The sequence below is a fragment of the Lissotriton helveticus genome, chromosome 6, assembly GCF_964261635.1.
Source record: "Lissotriton helveticus chromosome 6, aLisHel1.1, whole genome shotgun sequence".
Taxonomy (NCBI): domain Eukaryota; kingdom Metazoa; phylum Chordata; class Amphibia; order Caudata; family Salamandridae; genus Lissotriton; species Lissotriton helveticus.
In genome coordinates, this window is record NC_136067.1 from 155,083,067 (window position 1) to 155,109,294 (window position 26,228).

The 26,228-nt window shown below is 46.9% G+C and overlaps 1 protein-coding gene across 2 annotated transcripts in view; it reads left to right on the forward strand.

Annotated features, from left to right (window-relative positions):
* Positions 1–26,228, forward strand: part of LBR (lamin B receptor) — a 616,153-nt gene that overhangs the window by 205,283 nt on the left and 384,642 nt on the right. For both annotated transcript variants that reach the window (XM_078647525.1, XM_078647524.1), the window contains exons 5-6: positions 15,800–15,962; positions 16,464–16,660. In XM_078647525.1, coding sequence (XP_078503651.1) covers positions 15,800–15,962; positions 16,464–16,660 — 360 coding nt within the window. The remainder of the gene's footprint in view (positions 1–15,799; positions 15,963–16,463; positions 16,661–26,228) is intronic.

Below are 26,228 nucleotides of genomic sequence, written 5' to 3' on the forward strand. Positions count from 1 at the left end.
GTGGCCTTAGATGGCAGCCTCACTGAACATCAGCAAAATGACTGTAGACAAGTTTTGTAGTCATATAGACATATGTTCTCATTGACACCCAGTCAGACTAACTGGTGTACCCATGTGGTGGACACTGGTGACAGTCTTCCTGTGAAAAACAAGATTTACAGGCAACCTGACCATGTAATGGACTGTATAAAGACTGAGGTGCAAAAGATGCTGGAATTGGGTGTTATTGAGCCTTCAGACAGCCCCTGGGCTAGCCCAGTGGTTCTGCTCCCCAAACCTCACACCAAAGATGGCAAGAGAGAGATGAGGTTCTGTGTGGATTACAGAGGACTCAATGCTGTCACCAGGACAGATGCACACCCTATTCCAAGGGCAGATGAGCTCATAGACAAGTTGGCTTCTGCCAAATATTTGAGCACATTTGATTTGACAGCTGGCTATTGGCAAATCAGGTTAGCTGTGGAATCCAAAGCCAAAACAGCATTTTCTACCCCAGGAGGCCATTACCAATTTGTGGTGATGCCCTTTGGTTTGAAAAATGCACCTGCCACCTTCCAAAGGTTGGTGAATCAAGTCCTTACTGGGTTGGATGACTTTTGCGCAGCATATCTGGATGATATTGCTGTCTTCAGCTCCACCTGGGAGGATCACCTGGTCCACCTGAAGGAAGTGCTAGAGGCTCTGCAAAAGGCAGGCCTCACTATCAAGGCCACAAAGTGCCAGATAGGGCAGAGTAAAGTTGTATACTTGGGCCACCTTGTAGGTGGAGGCCAAGTTCAACCCCTGGAGAGTAAGATCCAGACCATAAAGGACTGGTCCCCTCCAACCACCCAGACTCGGGTCAGAGCTTTCTTGGGCCTGACTGGGTACTACAGGAAGTTTGTTAAGAACTATGGGTCCATTGTGACTCCTCTTAATGATCTGACATCCAAGAAGATGCCCAAAAAGGTTCAGTGGACAGTAAACTGTCAAAAGGCATTTGAAGTCCTGAAGAAGGCCATGTGCTCTGCACCTATCCTGAAGAGTCCTGACTACTCAAGAGAGTTCATTGTCCAAACAGATGCTTCTGAGTTGTGAGTGGGAGCTGTGCTTTCACAACTTAATGTAGATGGTCAAGACCAGCCCATTGCTTTTATTAGCAGAAGGCTGACCCCCAGAGAAAAACGTTGGTCAGCTATTGAGAGGGAGGCCTTTGCTGTGGTGTGGGCCCTGAAGAAGTTGAGACCATACTTGTTTGGCACTCACTTCAAGATTCAGACCGACCATAAGCCCCTCTTATGGCTTAATCAGATGAAGGGTGAAAACCCCAAACTACTCTGGTGGTCCAATTCCCTACAGGGGATGGACTTTACAGTGGAGCACCGCCCAGGGAGTGACCATGGTAATGCAGATGGTCTCTCCAGGTACTTCCACTTAGAACATGAATACACAACTGGTCAAGGTTAGTCTAATGTCCCTGCGTTTGGGGGGGTTGTGTAGGAGAGCAGGGTCTGCTATCCTATGGTCACCCCAAATTTTTGCTTTTTGCTTCACTGGTTTATGACTTAATGTGGCTGTGGGCCTGCTAATCAGACCCACAGCCTGCTGTTCTCTCTCTAAATTAATGCCAATGCACACCAGGTGCATTACGAATTGGAACTGGTTCACCTTATTGGCCCCTGTAACAGTGTACCCCAGGTACCCAGGGCATAGGTGTTTCCAAGGCCTACCAGGGGCTGCAGCATGTATTATGCCACCCCTGGCCTGGCCTCCATATTTGACACAACTGGCTGATCACTTAGCTGGGGTAAGTCGGTATAATCACCTCTTACTTAGGTATAGTATATCTATATCTAACTAAAAATGGACACATATGTTCCTATCAGCCACTTCTATGGAAGGCCTCATCAATCCTGGAGGCAGAGTGCTTGGAAATATGTGAGATGGTGCTCTAGCATGAGCTGAGCCTGTCTGCAGCTTTCGGGACCACGTCCTTTAGCTGTTCCATGATACTGCCATACCATATACTCTTAAGTGCATTATGAACCTCGCGGTTAAATGCTATCTTTGGGTTGGCTTTATCAAAACATGTCGAGTAAGGTGTCATACGAATTGGAATACTACCCCCTCGCCAGTTCTGACGACGGGGGTAGCATTCCACCCTTCTAGAGGGACACTACATGTACATAACCTGAAACCCGGGTAAAGTTAAACATGAGCCTCAGCATCACAAAATGGATGCTGCCACCACAGACACAAGTCTGACCTCCTGCTGCTGGGAGTCCTTCCAGCGAGGGAGGCTTGGACAAAGGGTTTCCTGCCTTGGGAGGTGCTAGCACCACCCCTGACAGGATTTTGTGTATTGGGTAGGACAGGGCTGAATAGAATGAGACATGCCTGGGGCACACAAGGTGTCCCTGTGCATAAGCCAGTCCAAACCGGTGCTGGGGCTTCCCAGCCCCAGTCTTGGCAAGGGAATGGACAAAGGAAAGGGGGTGTAGCCACCCCCCTTCCTGGTCCCATCCAGAGGAGGGACCTAGCAGGTAATCCGGCCCCTAGATTTGGAATAAGAGTAGGAGCTGTGTCCCAAAACTTCAGATCATCCTGAACTCGACTTGAAACCAAGAAGAAAACTGGACTTCGACATTCTGCTGCACAGAAGACTGAAGAGAATCTCCCTTGTGGCCAAGGAGTGACCACCCTGTGAATACAGGCACCAACCAGCAACTCGACGTCTGCTTTGCCGCCGCCTCCCGCCTCCCGCCGGAGCCCAGAGCCCGAGCCCAGAGCCCGACAGGACCTGGATTCCCAGACATCTCACAGCCCGATCCACAGTCCCTGAAAAGAAGAGACCCGTGGAGGCATCAAGAGACGTGGGACCGGCCATCTTGAAAGACCCCCGAGAAGCTGACTGCACAGCACCCGAGGCTCCCTCAACGCTGTGCTTTGGGATTTGAGAAGCCCCACCACCGAGCAGCATTTGCACCGAAGATCAGCCCCCCAGCATCTCCACAATCTGCGTGGGGCCCTTTTGCACTTAGCCACTCGACGCGTCATCCCGGTCGCTAGCCCGTTGGCTGGTGGCCATCTTGGCGACTAAATCTACGATCTACACCGCTGGTCTGGTTGCTCCAGACTGGCCCTCGCTCCCCTGAAAAGGAGTCCTCGCTCTGACCTTGCTGGTCCAAGTAATAAGCATTCTTCACTTCCTGCGTGGCTTGCATTAGCCAAGGCCTGTTTGCTCCAATCAAGTTGCCGACACCGCCATCAGGTAGAGCCTTCGTGGGACAGCTCGTGATCGACTCCTGGACGTCCTCGACCTCTTCGTGTCCACGTGGCTGCGGAGACAAGCTACACCTCTTCACCTGTTTGCACCCGACATCGTCAGGTTCCATCCTGGTTCCACGGTAGTCACTGGCTAGTGACTTTGAACATTGTCCACTCTGCTTTCAGGTCTTCACCTCTTCAGATCCATCCTTGGATCCACCGGAACTCTCCTCGACGACCCGCCTGCAGCATCTTCATCTCCAGGCACCATCGACCTGCGTGACGAAACCCGACACTACTTTGCACCTGTGCACCCGCTTCCTGTGGGTGAGGTAACTCAGCAACGCCGGTGTTCCTACACTGGTACACACCTCTAGTGTCTAGGTCTAAAGTTTCATCCTTCTAGGTCAGTCGGAAGGTTCCTTAACCCCTTCAGCGCTGCGCGAATTCCGCTGCGGTGCTGAAGGTTCTAAAGAACCTATGGACTCATGACGGAACGGTTCCGTCATGAGCACAGGCCAACCGACGCTCATGACGGAACCGTTCCGTCATGAGCATGGAAGGGTTTAAACAGTAACTTTATAACTTTTATGCACCATTGACATTGCATTGGTGCATGCGTGTGCTTTAAGCGCTGCACCCGAGTCCCGCGGGCCTTTCCCGACTTCTTCACTGTTAGTCCTGAACAGCTCCAGCGATTCCCCAGGCCCTAGGCCTATTTCCTTTCCAACTGGTGGTTCTTATACCACTATTTTAGTTTATGGTTTAAGGGGCCCCTAGGGCTCATCCATATTGTGCAACTTTTGTATATTTAAACTGTGTTTGTTTTAACACATTTGCTTCTGTGCTCATATGAGTATAGGGGATATTTGTAGTAAATAAATATATATATATTTTCAATATATATCTGTGTGGTGTCCTTTCATTTGGTATTCAAGGGGATTGTGTATGGTAAAACAGCTTGCTTCACATGCCTTTACAGAGTTTAGCCTAAGACTGCTTTGTCCACGCTACTAGGATAGCTGGTCTATAAGGTTGACTTACAACCAATCATCACAAGGGTTGCTTGGCATTGTACAAGGTGATCACTAGAACTAGTGAGCATCATATACCAGGCCTACTTCTCACACCCATGGCCTGTGTTCCTTCTCTAAAACTGTGTTGAAACCTAAACCCAATTGGCATCTCTTGCCACAGGTCAGTCCCTAGTAAATGGTACCCTAGTTACCCAGGGCACTGTGACCAGAGAAGACCCCTAAGGGCTGCAGCACTTATTGTGCCACCCTAAGGGGCCCTGTACCTTGCCACACACACACACACTGCCTTTGCAGGCTGAGTGACTTGGTGCAGAACAAAACAGAGAGTCGACATGGCACACATCCCTGTGTGCCATACCCACAAACCCACTGCCCTGGCATACCTCAGTCACCCCTCTAGCTGGGTGCACTATGCCAGTGGTGTGAGCACAGGTGCATGAGCCATGTGCCCCTACAGTACCCAGGGCCATTCCTGGGCACTGTGAGGACAGTTATGCCATTAAGAGTATATGATGCTGGGAGATTGTCATTACAAATTCCACAGCACCATAATACAGTGAAGACTGACAAGTTTGATATCAAACTTCTCAGCACATTAAACCCACACTGATGCCAGTGTGGGATTTAATGTAAAATGCACTACAGAGGGCATCTTAGAGATGCCCCCTGAAACCTAACCTACAATCCACGTCTTGTCTGAGAGGCTGCCTAGGCTGCCACACAGCAGACATGTTGCTGGACCCCTGGGTGGAGAGCCCCAGCTCTCCTGGGCCTGCAACAATGCACATCCTGGGCGAGGTGCTAGCTCTCCTTCCCCAGGATGGGCAGGGGAACCTTCAAAGGCATGCCACCTTTGTGAGCTTCTCCAGGCCACTTGCTGTACTCAGCAACTGGCCCCTACCGGTTCTGACCCCCACTCTGGCGGGAACACTGGCGGGAAACCCTACGTGAGGAAAGGGGGTGTGTCAGCCTGTGCCAACTCCACCCCTCAGGTGGGAGAGGCAGCACAACTCCTGGCTCCAGCCATCTTGAGGATCGGGAGCCCTGCCCAATCAGAGATAGGCTCCTGTCCCCCTCCCACAGGAGAGGAGCAGGATAGGGGGTGTAGTCACCCCAGGACAGGGACCTATTGGGCCCTGCCCTTCCCCTACCGCCCCTAAATTTAGTATTTAGGGGCACCCCGAACTTTCCTTCCTCAGATCCCGATTCGAAAACAAGAAAGAACAAGAAGAAGAAGACCTGCCGTGCAGCTGCTAACAAGAAGACAACATCAACTGACTTGTCCCCAGCCCTACAGGCCTGTTGATCCTTGAACCTGCTCCTCCTAAATCCCAGCGTCTCCTGCGGACAGCAACCGTGAAAACCCCGGAGGACCTGCCTGCCTTGAACCTCTTAAAGACTGGGACTCCCATGAGCAGTGGGTCTGCTCAAAAAGCTATACCCCTGGTGCCAGCCAGGAACCGCAAATCCAGCCCACTCTGCTCCCGCCGAGCCTAGCCTGTGCCCGAGTGGACAAAGACCCTGAGGACATCCCCCCGGCGATTGTGACCTGAAATCCAGTGCCCAAAGACCCTCCTCGACAACCCAGACGATGCCTGCAGTCTCACAACTGGAGGCCGCTCCAACCTCGACCAGCAGAGGGTAATGTTTCCCGATGTCAAAAGACACCCCTGCACCCGGTGCCCCCGGTCCACAGTGCCCAACTCCTGGGTGTCTACCTATCCTCCAAGATCCCAACTTACCCCTCGAAGTGTTGGTCGCTCCTGAAGAGTCTCCGTCCCCGAGCCTGCAGCCTTTGTTCACCTTCCAAGATCTCCATTGACTAACATTGAGCGCCTGACGGCTCTAAAGCACCCTGTACCCAGCCGCCCGAGTGCCCCTGGCAGTGCAACCCTGGTCCTAACCTACTTCCCCATTTGCCCTGAGCAAGTGACCCGGAGCCCAGCTCCCACAGCCGCGTGGCCTGCTTGCCAGCAGCCACCAACCGAAGTCCTCCTTCCTCTCATTGGATAACATTGGGCCTAACTACCTCTGCACCCAGCTGGCCCTGTGCCGCTGAGGGTGTACCAACTGTACCTACCTGACCCTGGGAGACCCCTGAGTCTATGCTCATAGTTTTAAAGAATATGGATTACATACATTTTCATAGAAAATTGTATACTTATCTATTGGATTTTTGTTTTATGACGAGAGTGATGTATCAATGGTGATTTTAACTTGTAATTTTATGGTTATTTATAATCAAATAAAGAATTACTGACTTCTAGTCCATCCTGCGGCTATTAGAGTCTATAGAAAATCTTCTCCAGTTATGGCACCCTCTCCTCCATGGGAACTTAATATTGTCCTTTCAAAATCGATGGGACCCCCCATTTTATCCAATACATAAAGACTCTTTGCAGCATCTCACATGGAAAGCAGCGTTTGTTGTTCCCATTACTTCAACCCATAGGGTAGGTGAAATTCAAGCCCTGTGTTCTGAAGAGCCGTACACAGTTTTTTATTCCAATAGAGTAGTGATGAAAACTCATCCCAGTTTTCTTCCTAAGGTAGTTACATACTTTCACATTAACAGAAACATCTTACTACCTACTTTCATTCCTAACCCCTCCAATCCAGCAGAAAGGTTGTTACATTCTCTGGATAGTAGAAGAGTACTAAAATAGTACTTGAAAATAACCTAGTTATCAGGATATCCGATCACCTTTTTGTTGACTATCGTTTGGTGAGAACAGGTTTACCATCCTCTAAAACTAGTTCTAGATGAATAGTTTCTTGAAAACTCCTTTCTCATAGACTAGCTAAAAAATACTTACCTGCTAGACCTAGGCACACTCTACAAGGGGAAAAGCTGCGACTGCAGCTCTATTAAGGAATGTACCTATTCCTGAAATTTGTAAAGCCGCTGCATGGAAATCTGCTCATATCTTAACTAGGCATTATTGTCTGTACTCAGATGCTAAATCAGATACTCTAGGAAGACAGGCTTTTTTGAGGAATCTTTTTGGTTAATTGTTGGAGCTTTTCTTGTTTTATCAAGTTTGCGCTTTGTGGGATGGGCTCTCTATTCTATTCAATGCTTATGACTATTGATGAGGATCCCCTGGAAGAGAAGGATACATTGCTTGGCTTTAATTCTAGTTCTCTTCCAGGGGAATCCTCATTAAAGTCATAAGCAATCCACCCACCTCCCTGGACGGGAACTATTGCAGCTCTCAACAAAATCTGGACTCAGGATTCCTAATTTCCATAAAAATGGCCAGACTAGCTGCCACCTGTGAGGCATGATCAGATACAGTGGTTCCTGTGAGGCTCTCAAAGGCACAGTGCCAGTTTTGTGTTATTCATTGTATACAACCTATTGATTAACAGTGTCTCATATTGCCTTCCCTTTTCCTTTCAAAAAAAAGATTTGTGTAATACTTTCTATGGTTGTTTTCTTTTTTTTTTTTTAAAACATTTTTTATTGGCTTTTTAGCAGTACAGCAATACATACATAGGTTAGGGTATTCATCCTTATATATATACAAAAAATTATTATTTGTAACAATGATCATTACTTTAAATCGTTTCTCGCTCTATAGTAGACAACAGTATATAGATGTTCTAGTGATCTACGAGGGCCATCAAATGGTAACACCATTAAGTGGTATCCTTTTACGTAGTACGTATCTGCAGGTAGTTCGTCAATAAACAAGTATATCAGTAATACATTCGCATTCCATTTCTTTCAGGTTTCTTCCCCCCCACTGGACTCAACAGCAATATATTAGACAGCGTAGTTTGTATTCCATCCTATGGGCTTGTCTCAGGTTCAGACAATTCTTGTGGGGGTTCACATATATTACCTCGGTATTCATTCCATTTCCCCCATATTTTGGACCATTTTTTGGGGCATCCTCTGTGTACATAGACCGCCCTTTCTGCCACCATCGCCGCATCCATATCATTCCCCCATTGTGTTCTTGTAGTTATTAGGTTAGACCCCCATTTTCTAGCAATATTCCGTTTTGCCAGAGCCATGCCTAGTGTAGCCCATGTCTGCAGCCCTCTATTAAGATCTGTGGGCGACCAAATATTCAATATGCAGCACCTTGGTTCTGGTTGTAGCTCTACCCCACTAGCTTTGGAGATCTCCGACATGATTTGTGCCCAGTATGTTTGTATTTTAGGACAATCCCACAGTATGTGGTAGAACGTTCCCTGGAGACCACAACCTCTCAAGCAGTCAGGCTCTGGAATATGTCCCAGTTTGTGTAAAAGGGTGCGTGGATAGTATACTCTATGTAGTATCTTTAGTTGTACAAGTTTTAACCGGGAAGGGATTGAGGCGTCTCTTGCCGAAGCCAGTGCATATAACCAGTCCTCATCATCTATATCCCGTAGTTCTGCCTCCCATTTACTCCGAAGTACTACCGTGGGGTCTTGAAGGTTGTTTCGCAGTTTACGATATGTGAGGGATATTGCTTTCTTATGGAGATGTTCAGTTAGGAGCCTATCTTCCAAGGGGGAGGAGTCGGCCAGTGTGGTACCTATTGGGATGGCCCCTTGTAACGCATGTCTGATTTGTGTATAGCGATAGAGCTCAGTATCCGCCATCCCGTATTTTTCTTTTAAGGCTTCGAATGTGATGATTGCTCCCCGGCTCCACATATCCCCTATCTTGGAAATCCCGATTAGATCCCACTGCCTAAAACCTTTAGTGTTAGCCAAGGTACCAAGGCTCCGTGTGTCCCAGAGCGGGGTGGCAAGCGTGAGTACCCCTCCCACCCTGGGGCTCTCTGAGCTGTGTGCCATATCTTGACAGTATGGGCCGTCGGGCCCGTGAGCGTATGTCTTCGTTTGTTGGTGTATAGGGCTTGCATCAGTTTGTCTGCGGGGAGGACAGTTCTGTCAAGGCTGTAGGCTGGATCATGTTGTGGAGTGTGTAGCCACTGATTGATGACTGTTAGCTGAGCAGCCCAGTAGTATAGTTTAACACTTGCTAGTGCGATCCCTCCGTCATACCAGCTGCGGATAAGTTTGGCATGGGCTATACGAGTAGTGCATAGAGAAATCGCGGAAGCGAAAGCATTTTAAAGAGTACTGCCCTTCCCAACAGTGTCAGTGGAAGGGAGCGCCAATGTTTCACATCCGCCTTGAGCCTCTGTAGGGGTTTTGATAAATTTTCTTCCATAAAAATTGAGTCTTTTGGTGTGACATAGATTCCGAGGTATCGAAACCCCCTGGTCACTGTCTGTACCGTGCATGTGCAGGGCTCGACAAATCATAAAAAATGCTCTAGACCTGCAGGTCTAGTAAACTACAAAATCTCCTCGACCTAACTTAAATGAACTTGACCTCAAACTCTGAAAACTGAGCAAATGTGACAAATGAACAAGATTTAAAAGCATTTTTATTGTTCATTTACTTTGTGAGCAATAAAGATGCCTTTAAATCTTCCTATCTTGTCACATTTCCTCTGCTTTCAGAGGCAGAGGTCAAGTGTCAAGTATGTATTCCTACTCGCCAGAGAGGGCGAGTAGGACCTAAAAATAGCTCGTCCTTAATCAATCTCACTCGCAAATGCGAGCGGTCAAGTGAATTTGTCGAGCCCTGATGTGGGAGGTAGTGTGGGCATGTGACCGTGCAGTATGTAGAGGAGCGACTTTGTCCAGTTAATCGTGTAGCCTGATACTTCTCTATATTTCTCAAGGGCGGCTAGTAGGGTAATCAGGGATGTAGTTGGGGACATTAAATAAATCAGTACGTCATCGGCGTATAGGGATATACGGTCCTCCCAGTCTGGCTCCCATGCGATCCCACGGATCAGCGGTTCCGTGCGTATTTTCACCGCTAGTGGTTCTAATATGAGCGCGAATAAGAGCGGGGACAGCGGGCACCCTTGTCTCGTACCGCGACCCAGTGTGATCGTACGTGATGTGTGGCCATTGGCAACTACCTGGGCTAAGGGGGCTGTATAGAGCAATTTAATCCAATTACAAAATTTGGGGCCAAACCCCATCTTCCGGAGCATTGCAAAAAGAAAGGGCCACTCCACGAGGTCGAACGCCATGGTTGCGTCCAAGGACAGGATGGCCGCGTCTTCTCGCAGTAGTGGGATACTGTGAAGCACGCCATTAAGACGTCGCAGGTTGAGTGACGTATTCCTTCCGGGCATGAAGCCCGATTGGTCCGGGTGGATTAAGGTAGTGAGGTGTGGTTGAAGTCGTAGTGCCAATAGTTTCGCCAACACTTTGGCGTCTGTGTTCATTAGTGAGATCGGACGATATGAAGACGTTTGGTCAGGTGGTTTGCCAGGTTTATGGATAGCGACAATAGTGGCTAATCGCTGATCCTCTGTTAAGGTACCTTGTGTTAGGCAGTCATTATACATGGGGAGCATGTGAGGGAGGAGTTGTCGGGCCATCGTTTTATATAGTTCTACCGGTAGGCCGTTCCGCCCCATTGCTTTGCCCGTGTGTAGGGCTGCTAGTGCCTTCCCCAGTTCCTCCACCGTTAGGTCATCCTCTAGGGTTTGGGCGTCCTCTTGGGATAGAGTTATAAGTGGTATGTCATGTAGGAATCTTGTACTGTCGTCTTCTGTCACCTCGCTACGGGCAGTGTGTACCTGTTCATAATATGAGGCTAGTTTTTCGACTATGCTTTGGGGGGAGGTAGTGTGTGTACCATCAGAGTGTGTGCTGGGCTATCCACCTGTCCGCTCTGTCTTTCTTCTCAAGCCAGGCTAGCATTTTCCCGGTTTTATCTCCAAGCTCATAGATTCTATGTAGGGTGTCAGTGTGTCTAAGTTTGGCCATTTCTTCTGCATATGCCCTGTATTCGCGCGAGGTTAGGGTGAGTGTTCGCGCTGTGTCATCTGTGGGGTCTGTGGTGTGAGCTAGTTCCGCCGCAAGGACGGCTGCTTCTAATGCTTCGATGGTCTCCCTTTGGGTCCTTTTATGTCTCGTAATAGTGGAGATGGCTTGTCCTCTTATGACCGTTTTATATGCTTCCCAGAGGATTGACGGGGATTCAACTGACGATAAGTTTTCTTTGAAGTAGTGTGTGGTTGCAGTGTTTAATGCTTTAGCGATTTTGTGATTTTTCAAATATCCCGGGTAAATTGGGTAGATTCTCTGTCGCCTCGCGGGCTGTGTGGTGTATTCCAGCTGCACTGGGGAGTGGTCTGATATCCCTCTCGGTAGATGTTCTATGCAGAGTATCATTTCAGGGGTTATTGCCACTGTCAGTATATAATCTATTCGGGAGAGACTGTTGTGTGCTCCCGAGTGAAACGTGTAGTAGTGGTCAGTTGGGTGTTTAATCCTCCACATATCTACCAGCCCCATCGCGTCTTGAAATTCTTTAAAGAGGTGGCACGGCCGAGACTGTTCTCGGGGAGGCCGGCGGTCTATTGCTACATTAAGTACAGCGTTAAAATCACCCCCAATGATCAGGTTCCCCTCCGGTAGTTCCAGAAGTAGTTTCCCTAGATCCTGAAATGTTCCTTGATGTAGTGATGGAGGGATATATACCGTGAGAATATCTTAATCCCGCCCTTCCCATTGACATGTGACTGCCGCAAAGCGTCCTTGGTCGTCTGCCCAAGTGTGTTTGATTATCAATGGTTCAGTCTTATTGACGAGGATTCCGACTCCTCGGGAGCCGGAGGAAAACTCAGCGTGTACGACCATTTTGAAGCCCCATCGGTTTAGTGCCTGGCTAGTTGTACCCGTCAGGTGTGTTTCTTGTAGAAGGACTATCGTGGGCGCCCTCCGTTTTAAGTATTGCAGGACCAGCCCCCGTTTAATTTTATGTCCCAGTCCGTTCACATTCCATGAGATAACTGTCAACGAGGGTGAGGTCAAGTTATGTGACTGGGAATTAGGATCCAATAAATCGGTATCTCCCATAGTGTCTAATATGCAGGTGTGTCCGTAAGGGTACGGAGTATGGTTGTGTCAAGGTTGATGGCAAGCCGATGCCCGATGAGGGAATCTGGGTACCTGGCCATCGTTCCGTGAGGTGGGTGAAACGCCTAGAGCGAGTAGTGAACGTATGTCGCAGGTTGGCCTCGGTTGAGGCAGCGTGTCTAAATGAGCGGAAAAAAAACAAATCGAGTTTAGTATGCTTACTTGCGTGAGCTATCCAAGCCATAAACATAAAACAAGAACATAACAAATACATCATGTGCAAACCCCATGCCCCCCTCCCTGCCTCCCTGCCCGGTGGATAAAGAACCTTCCACCTCCCCAACTGAGCAGAGTGCTTAAAGTCCCAACTTTTGAGCAGTGTTCGTGGAGGTGAGACTTCTGTGATCTGTTTCGAGTCCCCCTCTCTGGGAATGTCATGCAATGTCTTTTAGATTAGGGTTTCTTACCTGCATGACGTCCCTCATCAGCGCTTCAAATCTTACCAAGTCCGACCAGTATGATTACGACCAAGTAGTCCTTCAGCCGTTGGCAGTCCCTTAGTTTGCCGGTGCTCATGCTCGTAGTATGGAGTCAATTAACCTGTAGTCACTGTGTGAAGTGGTGAGTACCTTGCAGCGTTTGTTGTGGGTCCATCCCTGTCTATTCGGTTTCGTCGGTCCTCTGTGGGCTCCTGTTGTCGATATTCCGCCTGGGGTCACGATTCTTGGGTCCTCTAGCCGGTCTCCAGCCCTCGAGCCAATCCTGGGCGTCTCGCGGTGATTCAAAAAACCAGGTTTTCCCTTCCGATTCGACATGGAGTTTTGCAGGGAAAATCATTGAGTATTTAAGTTCACGAGCCCTCAATTCTTTTTTCACATCTGTGAAGCCCCTCCTTAGTTGGGCCACTGCTGCTGTGTAGTCCGGATAAAAGTTAATTTCCGAATTATCAATTTTGAGCGGCGGGCGCGTTCGAGCTGCCTGTAAGATGGCGTCCCGGTCTCTGAAATTGAAGATGCGCACCAAAATGGGGCGAGGTGGATCTCCCGGTTTAGCCTTTCCTCCGGGTACTCGGTGGGCCCGTTCCACCGAGAAATAGTTGGACAGTCCCCTGGGTTTGAGCTGGTTTTGTATTAGGTCCTCTATGTACAGGTCCAGGGCTGGGCCGCCCTCCGTCTCTGGCACGCCTATCAGGCGGACGTTATTGCGCCGAGAGCGTCCTTCTTGATCGTCCAGTTTGGCCCTCATTGCGGTATTATCCTTCTCCAGTTTTAGAACCCTACGTTGTAGGTCAGATGTGTCCCTTACTAATCCTGTAGTGGTCTTTTCCACTTCTCCGAGTCGATCAGACATCTTTGCTAAATCAGCCCATATCAGGGACACGTCTGTCGATATGGTGCCCATTGAGGATTGCATCACTTTCAGGGTTGCCATCACGTCCTGTAGGGTGACCTTATCAGTGTCATTGGAGGCTCCGACTGGCTGGGGTGATGTTCGCTGTGCGTCCCCTCTTGGGATGTCCGGTGGGTCTTTGGTGTAGGCGAATTTGTCTAGCTTCAGTGTCTGTTGGCCCCGTGGCCCCCTGCCACTCATTTCGTGTCTCAGAGGATGTGCCTCGCCGAGCAGGCTTAGGATGCGCCCTTAGTTGGTTCTGTGACTCGTGGTGCAGCGAGTCCCGTGTGGGCAGAGCAGGGCGTTCGTGCTCAGCAGGCGAGTGGTTGAAAGCCGCTGGTTGCAGGAGCTGTCGTGAATTGCGCCGTCCGAGCTGGGTCCCCTCCGTCGTATGATTCAGTGTGGGAGATGCAGATCTGTACAGGGTACTGTGAGCACTCAGGTTGGACCTTGGGGAGGTAGGGCCGAATGCTTGGTGTGCGTCTTGCGCCTCGTTTCCCTTTGGTGTGCCTTGTCGTTATTAGCCGGTGCGCTGTGGCGGCCTGTGAATCTTTAATCTGGTCGGGAAGCCGCGCGGTTGAAAGATACGTTTAGACGCAGTGACCGGCAGCGGTCGTAGGAGGCCCCCCTCCGTAGGTCCGCGATCGCCGGCGCTTCCCCTTCTCTACTGGCGCGTTTCCGTTGCAGGGGCCACACTGGGGCAGCTGGATGCCGTGCCGGGTTGACAGAGATTCCGGGTAGTGTGTGGGAGTATAACTCCGGGGCTCACCCGTGCGTTGCACACGCCCACCCACGCTGCAGTGAACTTGCCTGGCAGGGCCCGCTCCCCACTTCAGTCCCCGGCTTTAGGCGCGAAGAAAGGCCGCAGAGCACACCGCGCTGTAGCTTCTCGGGTCCGTCGTCTATCGGAGGCAGGGTCGGCTCGTTGCGCACCGGAGAGGGAGTTCTAACCGGTAGCACGGAGTATGAATTGCAGTGGTGCGGATAAGTGGGCGGATTTATGGCAAGAGGGCTCTTCAGTCACGGAGCTCCGTTAGTTCGCGGCCATCTTAGCTGGCTGCTAGCCACGCCCCCCCTATGGTTGTTTTCTATTAATGACATGAATTTCTTGTTTTGTAACTTTTAAAATGTAAAATAAATATAATCTGGCACTTTTTTACCCTCTCTATATGCTTTAACCTCTTTATAAGCTCTTTCTCTCCCTCTCTATCTCCTACCCCCCCACACAAATACGTGCCATCTATGTGGCATCTGGCTCAATTAGGATTGTGGGGGATGTATGACGAATGTGAGAGTGTGTATGTATGCAACCTTTGAATGAACAGCAACTCCAAAGGGATTTATTCTTGAGTTGACAGATATTATCAATGAAGTCATAGAAAATGCTATGGGTGATGTAATATGTGGGGTAATTAATTAGCAGTGCATGTTGACGGCGTGAGTTTTTGTTACCTTAGGGCACAGGTCATAGTTTCTTGAGATAACTCTATAACTGCTGAATTTCTATGGTTTTGTGTGTGAAAATTGTAAACCGAACTATAGCGTCCCAGTAACCTTTGTTTTGGTGATTTTGCTAGATTTTTCAATTTCTATTTTGTAACTATAACGTCCCTGTAACCTTTGTTTTTTTCCTGTGACTTTGGATGTTTTTTTCAATGCAGCAGGGGGTTGTCCGCAGGTCCTGTGGCCAACTCCCTGCATGCAGCAAAACCCTCGCTGTGCAAGGACTTCGGTCATCTCCCCCATCATGGCTCCCCTCCCGGATCCGATTTTGGCCCCGGGAATCCCATCCCCGAGGCCCATTCAGTCAATGGTGGATGCCCTTGCCCCACCCAAGTAACATAGTGTCTTTTTGTTGGGGCCACACGGAAGTCCCAATGCAAGGATTGCAAGTAAGGAACATTGTTACCTTTCTCAATATGTCAATCAAGTCACTATTAAGATCCTTCAAGAGTGTCTGCTACACTTTTCAAATGTCTTTTGCTGTAGTTTTGAATGTAAACCTGGTAGTTTATTGACAATGATGTTTGCTCATCTTTGTATTAAAAACAAAGCTGTCTGCTCAGATGGATAATATTCCAAGTAGCACTCTGGCGACCCCTGCCACGTTAGCCCCCTATCCAAAAGCTTTTAGTTGAACAGAATGAGAGAGGTTTTCTATTCTAGCGTGCATGGTACCTTACATATTGTATATACATTATATTAAAAAAAACATTTTATTTTTTTTCACAGCCAACGTATGACCAGGAAGCAGAAAGGAATCCGGTGTTATTGCAGTATTCTCTACGTCCACGAAAAGAAGAAATTAAAACAAAGGAACTGGAGCAAAGAGAAGAGAAATATCTTGAGAAACCAACAGGAAATACAAAAGATCTAGAGTTTGGAGGAAAATTAGGTAAGCAGTGTGCCACACAAAACTTTGCAGTTTAGACCTGCTTATGGGGTTATTAGAAACATTTGAAACTTCTCAATAAAATGGAAATCTTTACAGAAGATAGAAAAAGAAGTTAATCTTAGTTGCGGTTTATAAAATATGGTGACATACCAATGTTTTTTGGTGGACTTAAAGTCGTCCTGCTATAATTAGTGGTTCCTGAGTCTGAGGAAGCAGCATAAAGCAAAGAAATGGAAAAATGTAAAGGTGGATACTAAAAAAGCAAACGTATCTGAAATGACAAAACAAATAGGAGTACAAATGCCCACCTGTTCAATAAATATGTATGTTTGGGAAGTGTGAAACAAAAAGCTTTAGCACTGTTGAGCAGCAGCTATCAGTGTGTGAGATAAAATAGTAAGTGTGTTAATAAAACCTCGTACCCACATCAGTTGTATTGTTAACAGTTGTGTGACCTTTATATATTTTGTCCTGATTCCTGTTTATTGTACTTCTTTTTAGGAGCTTTCTTCTTGACTTTAATTCTGCCTGCCACTGTCTTTTCACTTCTTCTAATGGTTGGCCAGAAAGATGTTAGCATTATGGCTTTTCCTCCAGCGATCCCAGCAGTAGAAACCTTGTGGGATTTGAACGTGTTTGGCATATGCCTTCTTTGGGTTCTTTTTCAAGCCATGATTTACTTGCTGCCAGTTGGAAAGGTAAGTGCTTCAAGGTTTATTTGTTGCTCACAGACTCCGTGTTAGACAAGATCACATCTGTTTCAAAGGTAACTATCTTCTGCAGATAAACAAGTTGGTGCCAGGATTTGGCAGGATGAAATTGATAGTAACAAGATTTAGATGATTAGCGTCCCTTGCAGGCACATTAGCAGTGACTGATTTAACTACACTCTGTGCAAAACTCTGCATGCATAGGAAGTTTATGTATCTCAATTCATTAGGTCATAGTGCCAAGCAGTGTGACGTTAAAAACTGTACGGATCATGATGTCTTGAAGCACAAGATCCTTGGTAGTGTCTTCCTTCATTGCAGGAGGCATAGTTTTACAAATGGGAGGAAGCTCAAAAGTCTCTTGCTAATGGGTGTCTACTATGAGTGAATTGTTTGCGTCATAACAGGTATGTATCTGTGGATTAGGCATAGAAACTAGGTTAATCTTGCTCTGACAGACTGGGGCAGTCTTAGGTCTTAGAAAAAAATGTTTTGGGCAATAGTTGGGAAGTCTAATTTTAGAGACATTAGCAAAAGTCTTTAGGGGATCACCTTTAAAGTCAGTACATTGTTTGTAGTGTCCAAGTTGAAACTTTTCACTGGCTCTGGAACCAAAGCAGGAGCTTTGTCAAGGCTCATGCCTCTAATTTTAGAACAAAACTGACTCAGACATAAAGTGCTGACAAGAGTCAATATCAGTATCAGTATCCGAAGGAGTAAGAAAATTAGAGCACGTCTTTTAGGTCGCTTGAGCAGTAAGAGAAGAGAATTTCAAAATAATCTGCAACTGATAAGTATGTTCTTTCTTCGGCTCTCTTGCTTGACTTCCATTTAAGCACATCTGTTGAACTCTTATTGTCACCATCAGAATGTCTGAGACAAGATGTCAGGAGTTGTTTTCAGGGGAAATGTATCCCTTTTCCATATTTTTCCAGTAAAGACAGATATTCATCATAGTGATCCATGACCTGCCCCGTTTTGAAAAAAAGGAGTGCGTGTGAGCCCCTCAACTCAGTGTCACTTATTAGGGATTTTTCTGTTTTCACTGTAACTGTATTTACCCTAGCATTTAACTATCTGCTTAAAAGACACCTGAAAGTGTGAAGGATTTGTGTTTGTAAAACGCAAACCTCAAAAAGGTATGGTAGCACTGCAACTAGAGTTACACCAACACATAGATCCCAATTTCCCAAAATAAAGTGACTTGGAAGATTGATTTGGTGAGTGTTCCTCTAAACAGTGAACAATGGGACTTTTTTTTCTGTAACTTCCCTGGCCTTATAACTAGTAGGAGGAATGGTCACAGTGTGGAAAAGTAAATTTTGCCATGTTCTGTGTCCCTACGCCTCATCCATCATATGTTATGTATGCATGACCAATATGCATATGTTATTCCCCATTTCTGATTAAAGACGCAATTACAGTTGTGTCCACCTCTGGTATGCTATTTTCCAGTCCTCGTGAATACTACGAATATCAGGCCTATGTAAGTAATGTTGCCACGTTTCTCAGTGTGCACGTTATTCAATTATAAAGTCCCCGTTTCTAGGCCTCAAAAGGGCCCGGACCACAGATTCAGCTCCTGTCTCCTGAAAGCCTCGCTGAGGAGCGATACAGCCCCCACCTGTATCCTCGACCTTTCACTTACTTCCTGCCTCGCAGTGCCCGGTGCAGCCCGGCTCTGCCTCTGAGTCTGCCAAAAGTATGTTATAGTTCCTGCTATCAGTTCAGTCCTCCTCTTCTGCATTCCTAAGCTACTGAACTGCATCAATAGTTTCCGTCATTGTCTAGCCTTCTCGGCTCCACGTTAGAGAAATACTGTATTTAATGGTCATTTAATATTCTTCACGTACTACATGTAGAATAATGCATGGTCCAGTCTTAGAATCAGGTTAGCTTTTCCCCTCATGACTTCTAGTTTATATCAACATGTTCCCTAAACATTAGATACCAGATAGGATTAGGTACATGTCGCTCCGACCCTCCAGACTCTAGTCTCTGCTCCTAGCACAGAGTTCGTAGCCCCCAACTTCTCCTAGTAACACGTCATTGCCAGTTTTCGCGCACCATTAGGTTAGAGGTCCCGGCTCCTTAGGTAGCCCCCTCCTATGTTTCCGCCCATTCATGACATATTCTGTTACGTTTGCATCACATGTCTATGTAAACTCCCAGTTACACCCACTTTTACTGTTATCTCTCGCGACTGTTACACGTCACGCCTTCTATTCCACCCACTGTTACGCCTACTGCAATGTAATGCTATGTGTTTGCGCTATGTATATATATATATCAATGTTATGTTATTGAATGTTAGCGCGCTCATCCCAGACCAAGCCCCAGCAGCTGCTGGGCATCTTTTTCCCCTACTGGGTCCCAGTTGTCCTGCTGGGCCCTGTCGTTCTGCTCATCCTATGCAGGTTGTCCTGATCCTGTCCTTATGCTGTAATAAACCTGCAGAAACTCCTACTACCTCGAATCTTGACTCTTATTTATTGAGCTATCTGTTATTTATTCATTCATGCACTCAAAAATAGGGTATTATTTATTTATTTACCACATAATGGCGCCCGAATAGGGACTTGCCCTTTCCCCACGCGTCGGTGAAGCCACGCCGACCCCCTGACCCCCTGCAGTCGTGACGGAACTCTTCTGGCCAAGTGCAGATATTTCTGCTTTAAGTATCCCTCAGGCCCACGGAGGAGACGGAGGAGGCGGTCCAGCATCCGAACGAGACGGTGGAGGAACGCGGCGAGTCCCGACCAGAGCCCAAGCCGAGAGTCCAAGGTCCAAGGTATCCGGAGGTCCACCCGTAACTGAAGTCCGAAGTCCGAAGTTCGTCGTCGTAGTCCAGTCCCGTCCGAGGCCTTCCGTTCCGTGCTGCCCGGTGAGTACCATTGCTGGGGTAGTGTCTAGACAGGGTCAGTCTAAATTGACTCTGGTCCGTGGGTTGGTGGTACCCAAGCCCGCAAACGAAGTGTCCACCTAGGTGGATACGGGTCTTGATGTGTTCCTTTAGGGGACCGGTATGTTCCGTACTGTTACAGCAGTGCATCCAGTAACTCTAGTCTGTTCCGTTCTCGAGAATTCTGTTCTGTTTCTGTTTTCAGTATTTTTCAGGTAGTATTCTGTTCGAACTGTTATTTATGATGTTGTTTAATGTATTTTCAATGTCGTGGTATGCCTGAATTGTTTTCCCAATTGTTATTGTTTTTCGTGTATTGTATTGTGTTCCGATTTAAGTTTAGAATGCCGCTCTTTTCAAAGTTACGTCAGTTAAAAACTAGAAAGGGTCTGCTGGAAGCAGCAGTTCCTGTTCCGCCAAGGGACAGTCCAGGTCACTTTATGTATCAGAAACATGGCATAAGCGCCATATTGTATTTAGATTTATGGGTAGAGTATACCAAACAGTTAGAAGAAAAGTATAGATGGCCCGTATCGGGTACATGGGATGCCGAATGTATCATGCGAGTAGAAGAAGCATTATGGAAAAAGAAAGCCAGACAGTCACAGAAAGATGCCATCGAGTTATGGCGTAAGGAAGCGCATAGAAGAACGGAAAAGGAAGTCAGAAAGTCAGAGTTAAGTAGAGAATCCCAAGAACGAGCCCAAGAAAGAGAATTAATCGAGATAGGTGAACAAGTCAAAGCCGAACAGTCAGACAGACAGAGGCATGCCCTTATTAAGGGTATGTATCCTCTTCTTGCCGAAGGTGTGCCAAAAGCGACCCCGGAGGCATCCAGTAATTTCCCGCCACCATTAGTTCCGACCAAGCTACGTCACAAACCGACCGCAGCTGATATTTTCATTTCGTCCTATTTGGATGACACCGTCCCAGAATATGCAAATCCAATAGATGGAGAGGTCTAGGTACCGATTTAATTAGTGTCATTCTAGAACAGCGCCACAAGTATAGAACGTTCCTGAACCCGCATTTTGTTCATGTCTCACCCCCAGAAAGTAAACCGTTTTACATAGACAGACAGAATCCGTTACGAGAAGTCCACCCAGTCCAAGGGGCGGGTGGCGACATGCAACGAGTGTTTGTATACACTCCGATATCAAAGATGGAACTCCTCGAGATGAAGAAATTAATTCCCTGTCATGACAAAGATCCAGCAGGGTTCCATCGAGAATTAAAAGACATGCTCCGTATGGGAGAATACACCTACCCAGATATCATTAAAATGTTAAAAGTTCTGCTACCCGCAGGGGTGTATGAAAAGCTAAAGGAAAAAGAATGGGAGGTGGGAGAGAAAAAGATCGATTGGACAGCTCTAGAAGCTGAAGACAAGGCACGAGTACCAGGTACCGGTCTTGGAGATAAATGTAAAGAATTACCAGAATTATTGATTCAAGTTTTACCCAGATTATTGACAACTAGGAAAGAAGACTGGGATGCAATCTCAGCCTGCAAACAGAAACAAGAAGAAGATATTAGTGATTTTTATTCTAGATTCGAGAAATGTTTCAGTATTAACAGTGGTCTCAAGACAAGTAGTGAGTCATACCCTCATCTTTTCGTTACCAAATTGGTCGAGAATTCAAGTCCACAGATTAAAAACCGAGTTTTGAAAGTCGAAAGCACCTGGCAAGCAAATAGTCCGTCCCAGATGCTCCAGATGCTCCAGTACCACCAGAATAGAATCAGAGAAGAGCAAGAACACGAGAGAAAACGTATGAAAGACACGAAAATGAAAGTGCTAGTTGCACAATCTATTCCCCAAGACAGTCAGAAGAGGGGTCCGAATCAAGCCAGTCATCCTGCAGCTCCCGTTAAAGGGAACTGCAATTATTGTAAACAGCCAGGTCATTTCATAAACGATTGTGCAGTTCTGAAGCACAACATAGCTACTGGTAAGACTAAAGAAAGACCACGTCCGCCTAGACAAGAACAAGTTTCACAGGCTCCTCAGTCACAGAATGCACCGCAGACAGTTACAGTACCGCAGCCTATTGCTGCAACACAGCACGTTACATCGCAGATGTACCAGTATGCACAGTCTGAGTATCCAGAGTACCAGTCATATTCATGAAACAGCCTAGAGAGGGAGGTAGGCGTGCCTCTCATCGAGATACCTGTAGACCAAGAAGGTCCCTATGTTCATAGTCAAGTATTAGGGAAAGACAGAAAATTTCTGATCGATACAGGGGCAAGTAGGACCACAATTAGTCATGCCGAAGTTCCAGGGGCTCCGCTCTCAGGCTCAAGAAATGTTTCCCTTGGATTTTCAGGAAAACCCATAGTTAATGAAATATCTCAGCCAGTTACTCTAGAAGTAGGTCCATTGTCCCGTACTACTGATCTGTTACTTACTAAGTCATGTCCAGAAAATCTATTGGGTATTAAGACATTGAAAGAATTAGGTGCAATTATTTGTTGTTCCCCAGAGGGAATACGTCTGTTCCTACGTGACTTTAAGGGTCACTATGTATTACGAGATTTTGATTCAAGATTGTCTAATGTTCCGCAGCAGTTATGGGCGCAAGGTCCAACTGATGTAGGTTACATGCAAATCACACCCTATCGTGTGACTCTCAAACCAGGTGTAGTGTTACCCCGAATCAGACAGTACAGATTGCCACCTGAGGCTGTAGCAGCCTTATCCAAAATTATTGACGAGCTCATGGCTCAAGGGGTAGTTGTAGAAACTGACTCCAATGTATGCAATTCTCCGATCATTCCAGTCATGAAACGTACTGATCCGAATGCACCCCCAGTATATCGATTAGTGATTGATTTACGAGAGCTTAACAAATGTATTATTCCTCAGTACCCAGTTGTTCCAGACATTTCTTCTCTGTTAACTGCCATTGATTCCGAAGCCATGTTTTTCACTGTTATTGACCTCACGAATGCATTTTTTAGTGTTCCAATTCATCCAGACAGGCAGTTTCTTTTCGGATTCTGTTTAAATGGAAGGAGCTATATGTTTACACGCGCTCCTCAAGGTTTCACAGAAAGCCCTAGTATTTACAGTCAAGCACTCAAGAGACAACTAGACAACATTCACATGCCAACTGACACTGCCCTGCTCCAGTATGTCGATGATCTACTGATCACAGCCCGTTCTGAACGTGCTTGCGAGCGAGCATCACTTACAGTTCTGTATTTTCTAGCCGAGATGGGGCACAAGGTGTCACCTTCGAAGCTTCAATTCTGTGTCCAGCAAGTGGTATACTTAGGACACTTGCTGTCCAAGAGGGGTAGGCAGTTGACACCCGACCGTATCCAGTTAATAGCGAGTCTTCCCCAGCCCAGAACCCAGAAGGAGGTACGTGCTTTTATCGGCCTTACTTCTTATTGTAGACAATGAATTCCCCAGTATGCATTTCTAGCCAAGCCATTGATACAGTTAACGACACAGGAGGCAGCCGTATCGACTGTCCTCCCTTGGACATCTGAACATACACTTAGTTTCAACGAGTTAAAGAAAGCCCTATGTCAAGCTCCAGTTCTAGCTACACCGAACTACAGTAAGCCTTTTACACTTTTCGTTACAGAACGCGAAGGTACAGCATTATCTGTTCTCACACAAGATCAAGCAGGTCAACACAAGCCCTGTGCTTATTTTTCGAGCACATTAGATCCAGTCGCCCAGGCGTTGCCTGCGTGCCTCAAGTCAGTTGCAGCCACAGCACTAGCTATCAGACAAAGTGATTCCATAGTTTTAGGACATTCCCTGACAGTACAAGTTCCACATTCAGTAGAAGTTCTTTTAAACCGAACACAGACTCAGCACTTGACAATTGCACGTTTAACAGGTTATGAATTGACACTGTTCCAGCCACACATAGAAATTAGACGCTGCAACGTCCTGAATCCTGCTACACTGTTACCATCAGTTAATTCAAATCCAGATCCACATGATTGTGTGGAAGTAGTTAACATTACGACTAAGCCAAGACAAGACCTGACAGACATTCCGTTACTAGATCCTGACCTGACACTTTATGTGGATGGTTCATGTATGAGAACTAGTACAGGAGAACTAGTCGCCGCGTATGCAGTGACTACTGACACTGAAGTTATTGAAACACACCGTATTGATACTCTGTCCGCTCAAGCAGCAGAGCTAGTTGCTCTGACACAAGCCTGTATACATGCCAAGAACCTGAAGGTTAATGTTTACACAGATTCACGTTACGCATTCGGAGTTGTACACGACTTCGGAGTGCTCTGGCAGGAGAGAGGTTTTATGACTTCTCATGGAACCAAGATTCAGCATGGTCTCCTTATTCAAGCCCTGTTAGATGCCATACATTTACCGACATCTATTGCTATCATGAAGTGCAAAGCACATACGAAAGTCACAGACATTATTTCCCAAGGTAATGATCTAGCAGACCGCACAGCCAAGCTTACAGCACAGACTCCAGACATTCCAGTTAATCGGACACATACTCCAGATCTGATTACATGCATGACAGTTAAGGACCCTACACAAGATGTCATAGATATCCAGTTACATGCTACTCCCGATGAAATCAAGAAATGGTCTGTACAAGGAGGGGTCCAGACAGATCAAGGATGGTTAACGAAGGGTAGAGCCACATGGTTTCTCCCCGATTCTATGGTTCAAGTCATTATCAATACCGCACATAGTCCAGCACATTTAGGAGAAAAAGCTATGTTAGACAGTATCCAGAACATTTGGTTCAACAAGCATTTACGAGCTGCAGCCAAGCAGAAAGTCCGTACCTGTATGATATGTTGTCAGTTTAATCCAGGTAAAAGTGTCCCGGTGGAACAAGGTGGTTTCCAGCCCCCTGACCACCCTTTTGAGGTCCTCCAGATGGATTATATTCAGATGGAGCGATGTCGAGGTTTCAAGTATGTCCTTGTAGTAGTATGCGCTTTGTCCAGGTGGACAGAAGCATATCCAGTCCCAGATTACACAGCCGCGACCACTGCCAAACAGTTGGTTCGTGAATTTTTCCCTAGATACGGACTCCCTAGAGTCGTATATTCTGATAACGGTCAGCCATTCTCATCCGAACTCATGAAGCACGTTTCCCTGTTGTTAGGGTACCAGTGGAAGTTCCATTGTGTACGCCATCCAGAAGCAGCTGGACTAGTAGAAAGACATAATCAGACTCTGAAAATCCGTATAGCAAAAGTCTGTAAAGACAAAGGTGTAGACTGGTTAGTAGCTTTGCCAGTCGCTCTGTTTTACATGCGTATGGTCGCACATTCCAGATCAGGTCTGTCCCCGTATGAGGTCGTTTTCGGCCGCCCCCCTAACATGTGGGGTACTCCTAGACCCCGAAGTATTACCGATGTTTCATGTAATATGCTGACAGATTACCTAGCTTCCTTGATGTCTGCCCTCAACTCATGTCGTTCACAGGTTGCCGCCACATTTCCAGACAATACCGAGGTGGCACCGCACGAGATCGTTCCAGGGTCGTTGGTGATGATCCGCAACTTTGACAGATCAAGTCCGCTGGAACCACGTTGGAAAGAGCCACGTCAAGTCCTCTTGACCACCCGAACTGCCGTCAAGTTAGAAGGCAGGAAGGGGTGGGTCCACCTTTCTCATGTAAAACTTTTTAAAGGACCAAAGCCAGTCGTCAAAGACATTGCCAAGAACATTTCCCAGGATTCGAAGGATTGCCAGAACATCGTTTTAAAGGACTGTCCCGCACCAGACTTTGTTACAACCCCTCCCTTGTTAGAAAAAACTCCGCAACAGGAGTATAAGTTAAAGCTCAGGTCTAATAAGTCAGCCAGTTTGATTGTATAAGTCCTCCCCTAGGTGAAACGGTTAGACTGTTTCTGACATGTATAAAATAGACCCCCATAGTGAGAGAGTCAGTCGCAGTTCACTACAATGCATCGTTTTTCTGAGTTTCATATTATTTCTCAGCCTAATGATTTCCTGCACCAGCTACGCATTTTTTCTGTATTTACCAGTTCCTCATGTAAATATGTCTGCTAATGCTACAGTAGAGCACACGTTTAGTGATCTGCCTCCTCACGAATATTCATACCGCCTCGCCATGCGTAATAACACATTCATCCGTATGTTACATTATTCACACCAGACCAGCAATGCCACTAATTGTTGGGTGTGTGGTCGACTCCCCCCTTTCCAGACATCGAAGGGAGTTCTGCCACTCTTTCCTTATCCATTCTCACACAATGGTTCGTGTGGAGCATGGTCCACGTTAACGTCATCCTCAACAGATATGTCTTTTCTTAACAGTACATGTTTTCCAGACAAGCAAGGTTTTCCCCACAGAACAGGTTTAGATTTAGAAAATGAGGTATATAATTTAGGAAATTATTCGTCGAATTTCATGGTTCTGAATGTTCAGTCTGATAATACTCCAGACTTACCTGCTATTTCAGTACTACCAGTCAAAGGCGAATTATGTATCCGTAGTTATGGTTCTGTACATATAGGTCATAGTGAATGTACTACTGTTGTCAAGTATGGTGACAGTGGGAAATCTATTTTCAAAGCTTCACGTCATTCTTATTTTGTTTGTGGTCAAACTGCATATGTCCGTCTGCCCCTCGATTGGGAGGGAACCTGTTACATTGCCTTCCTAC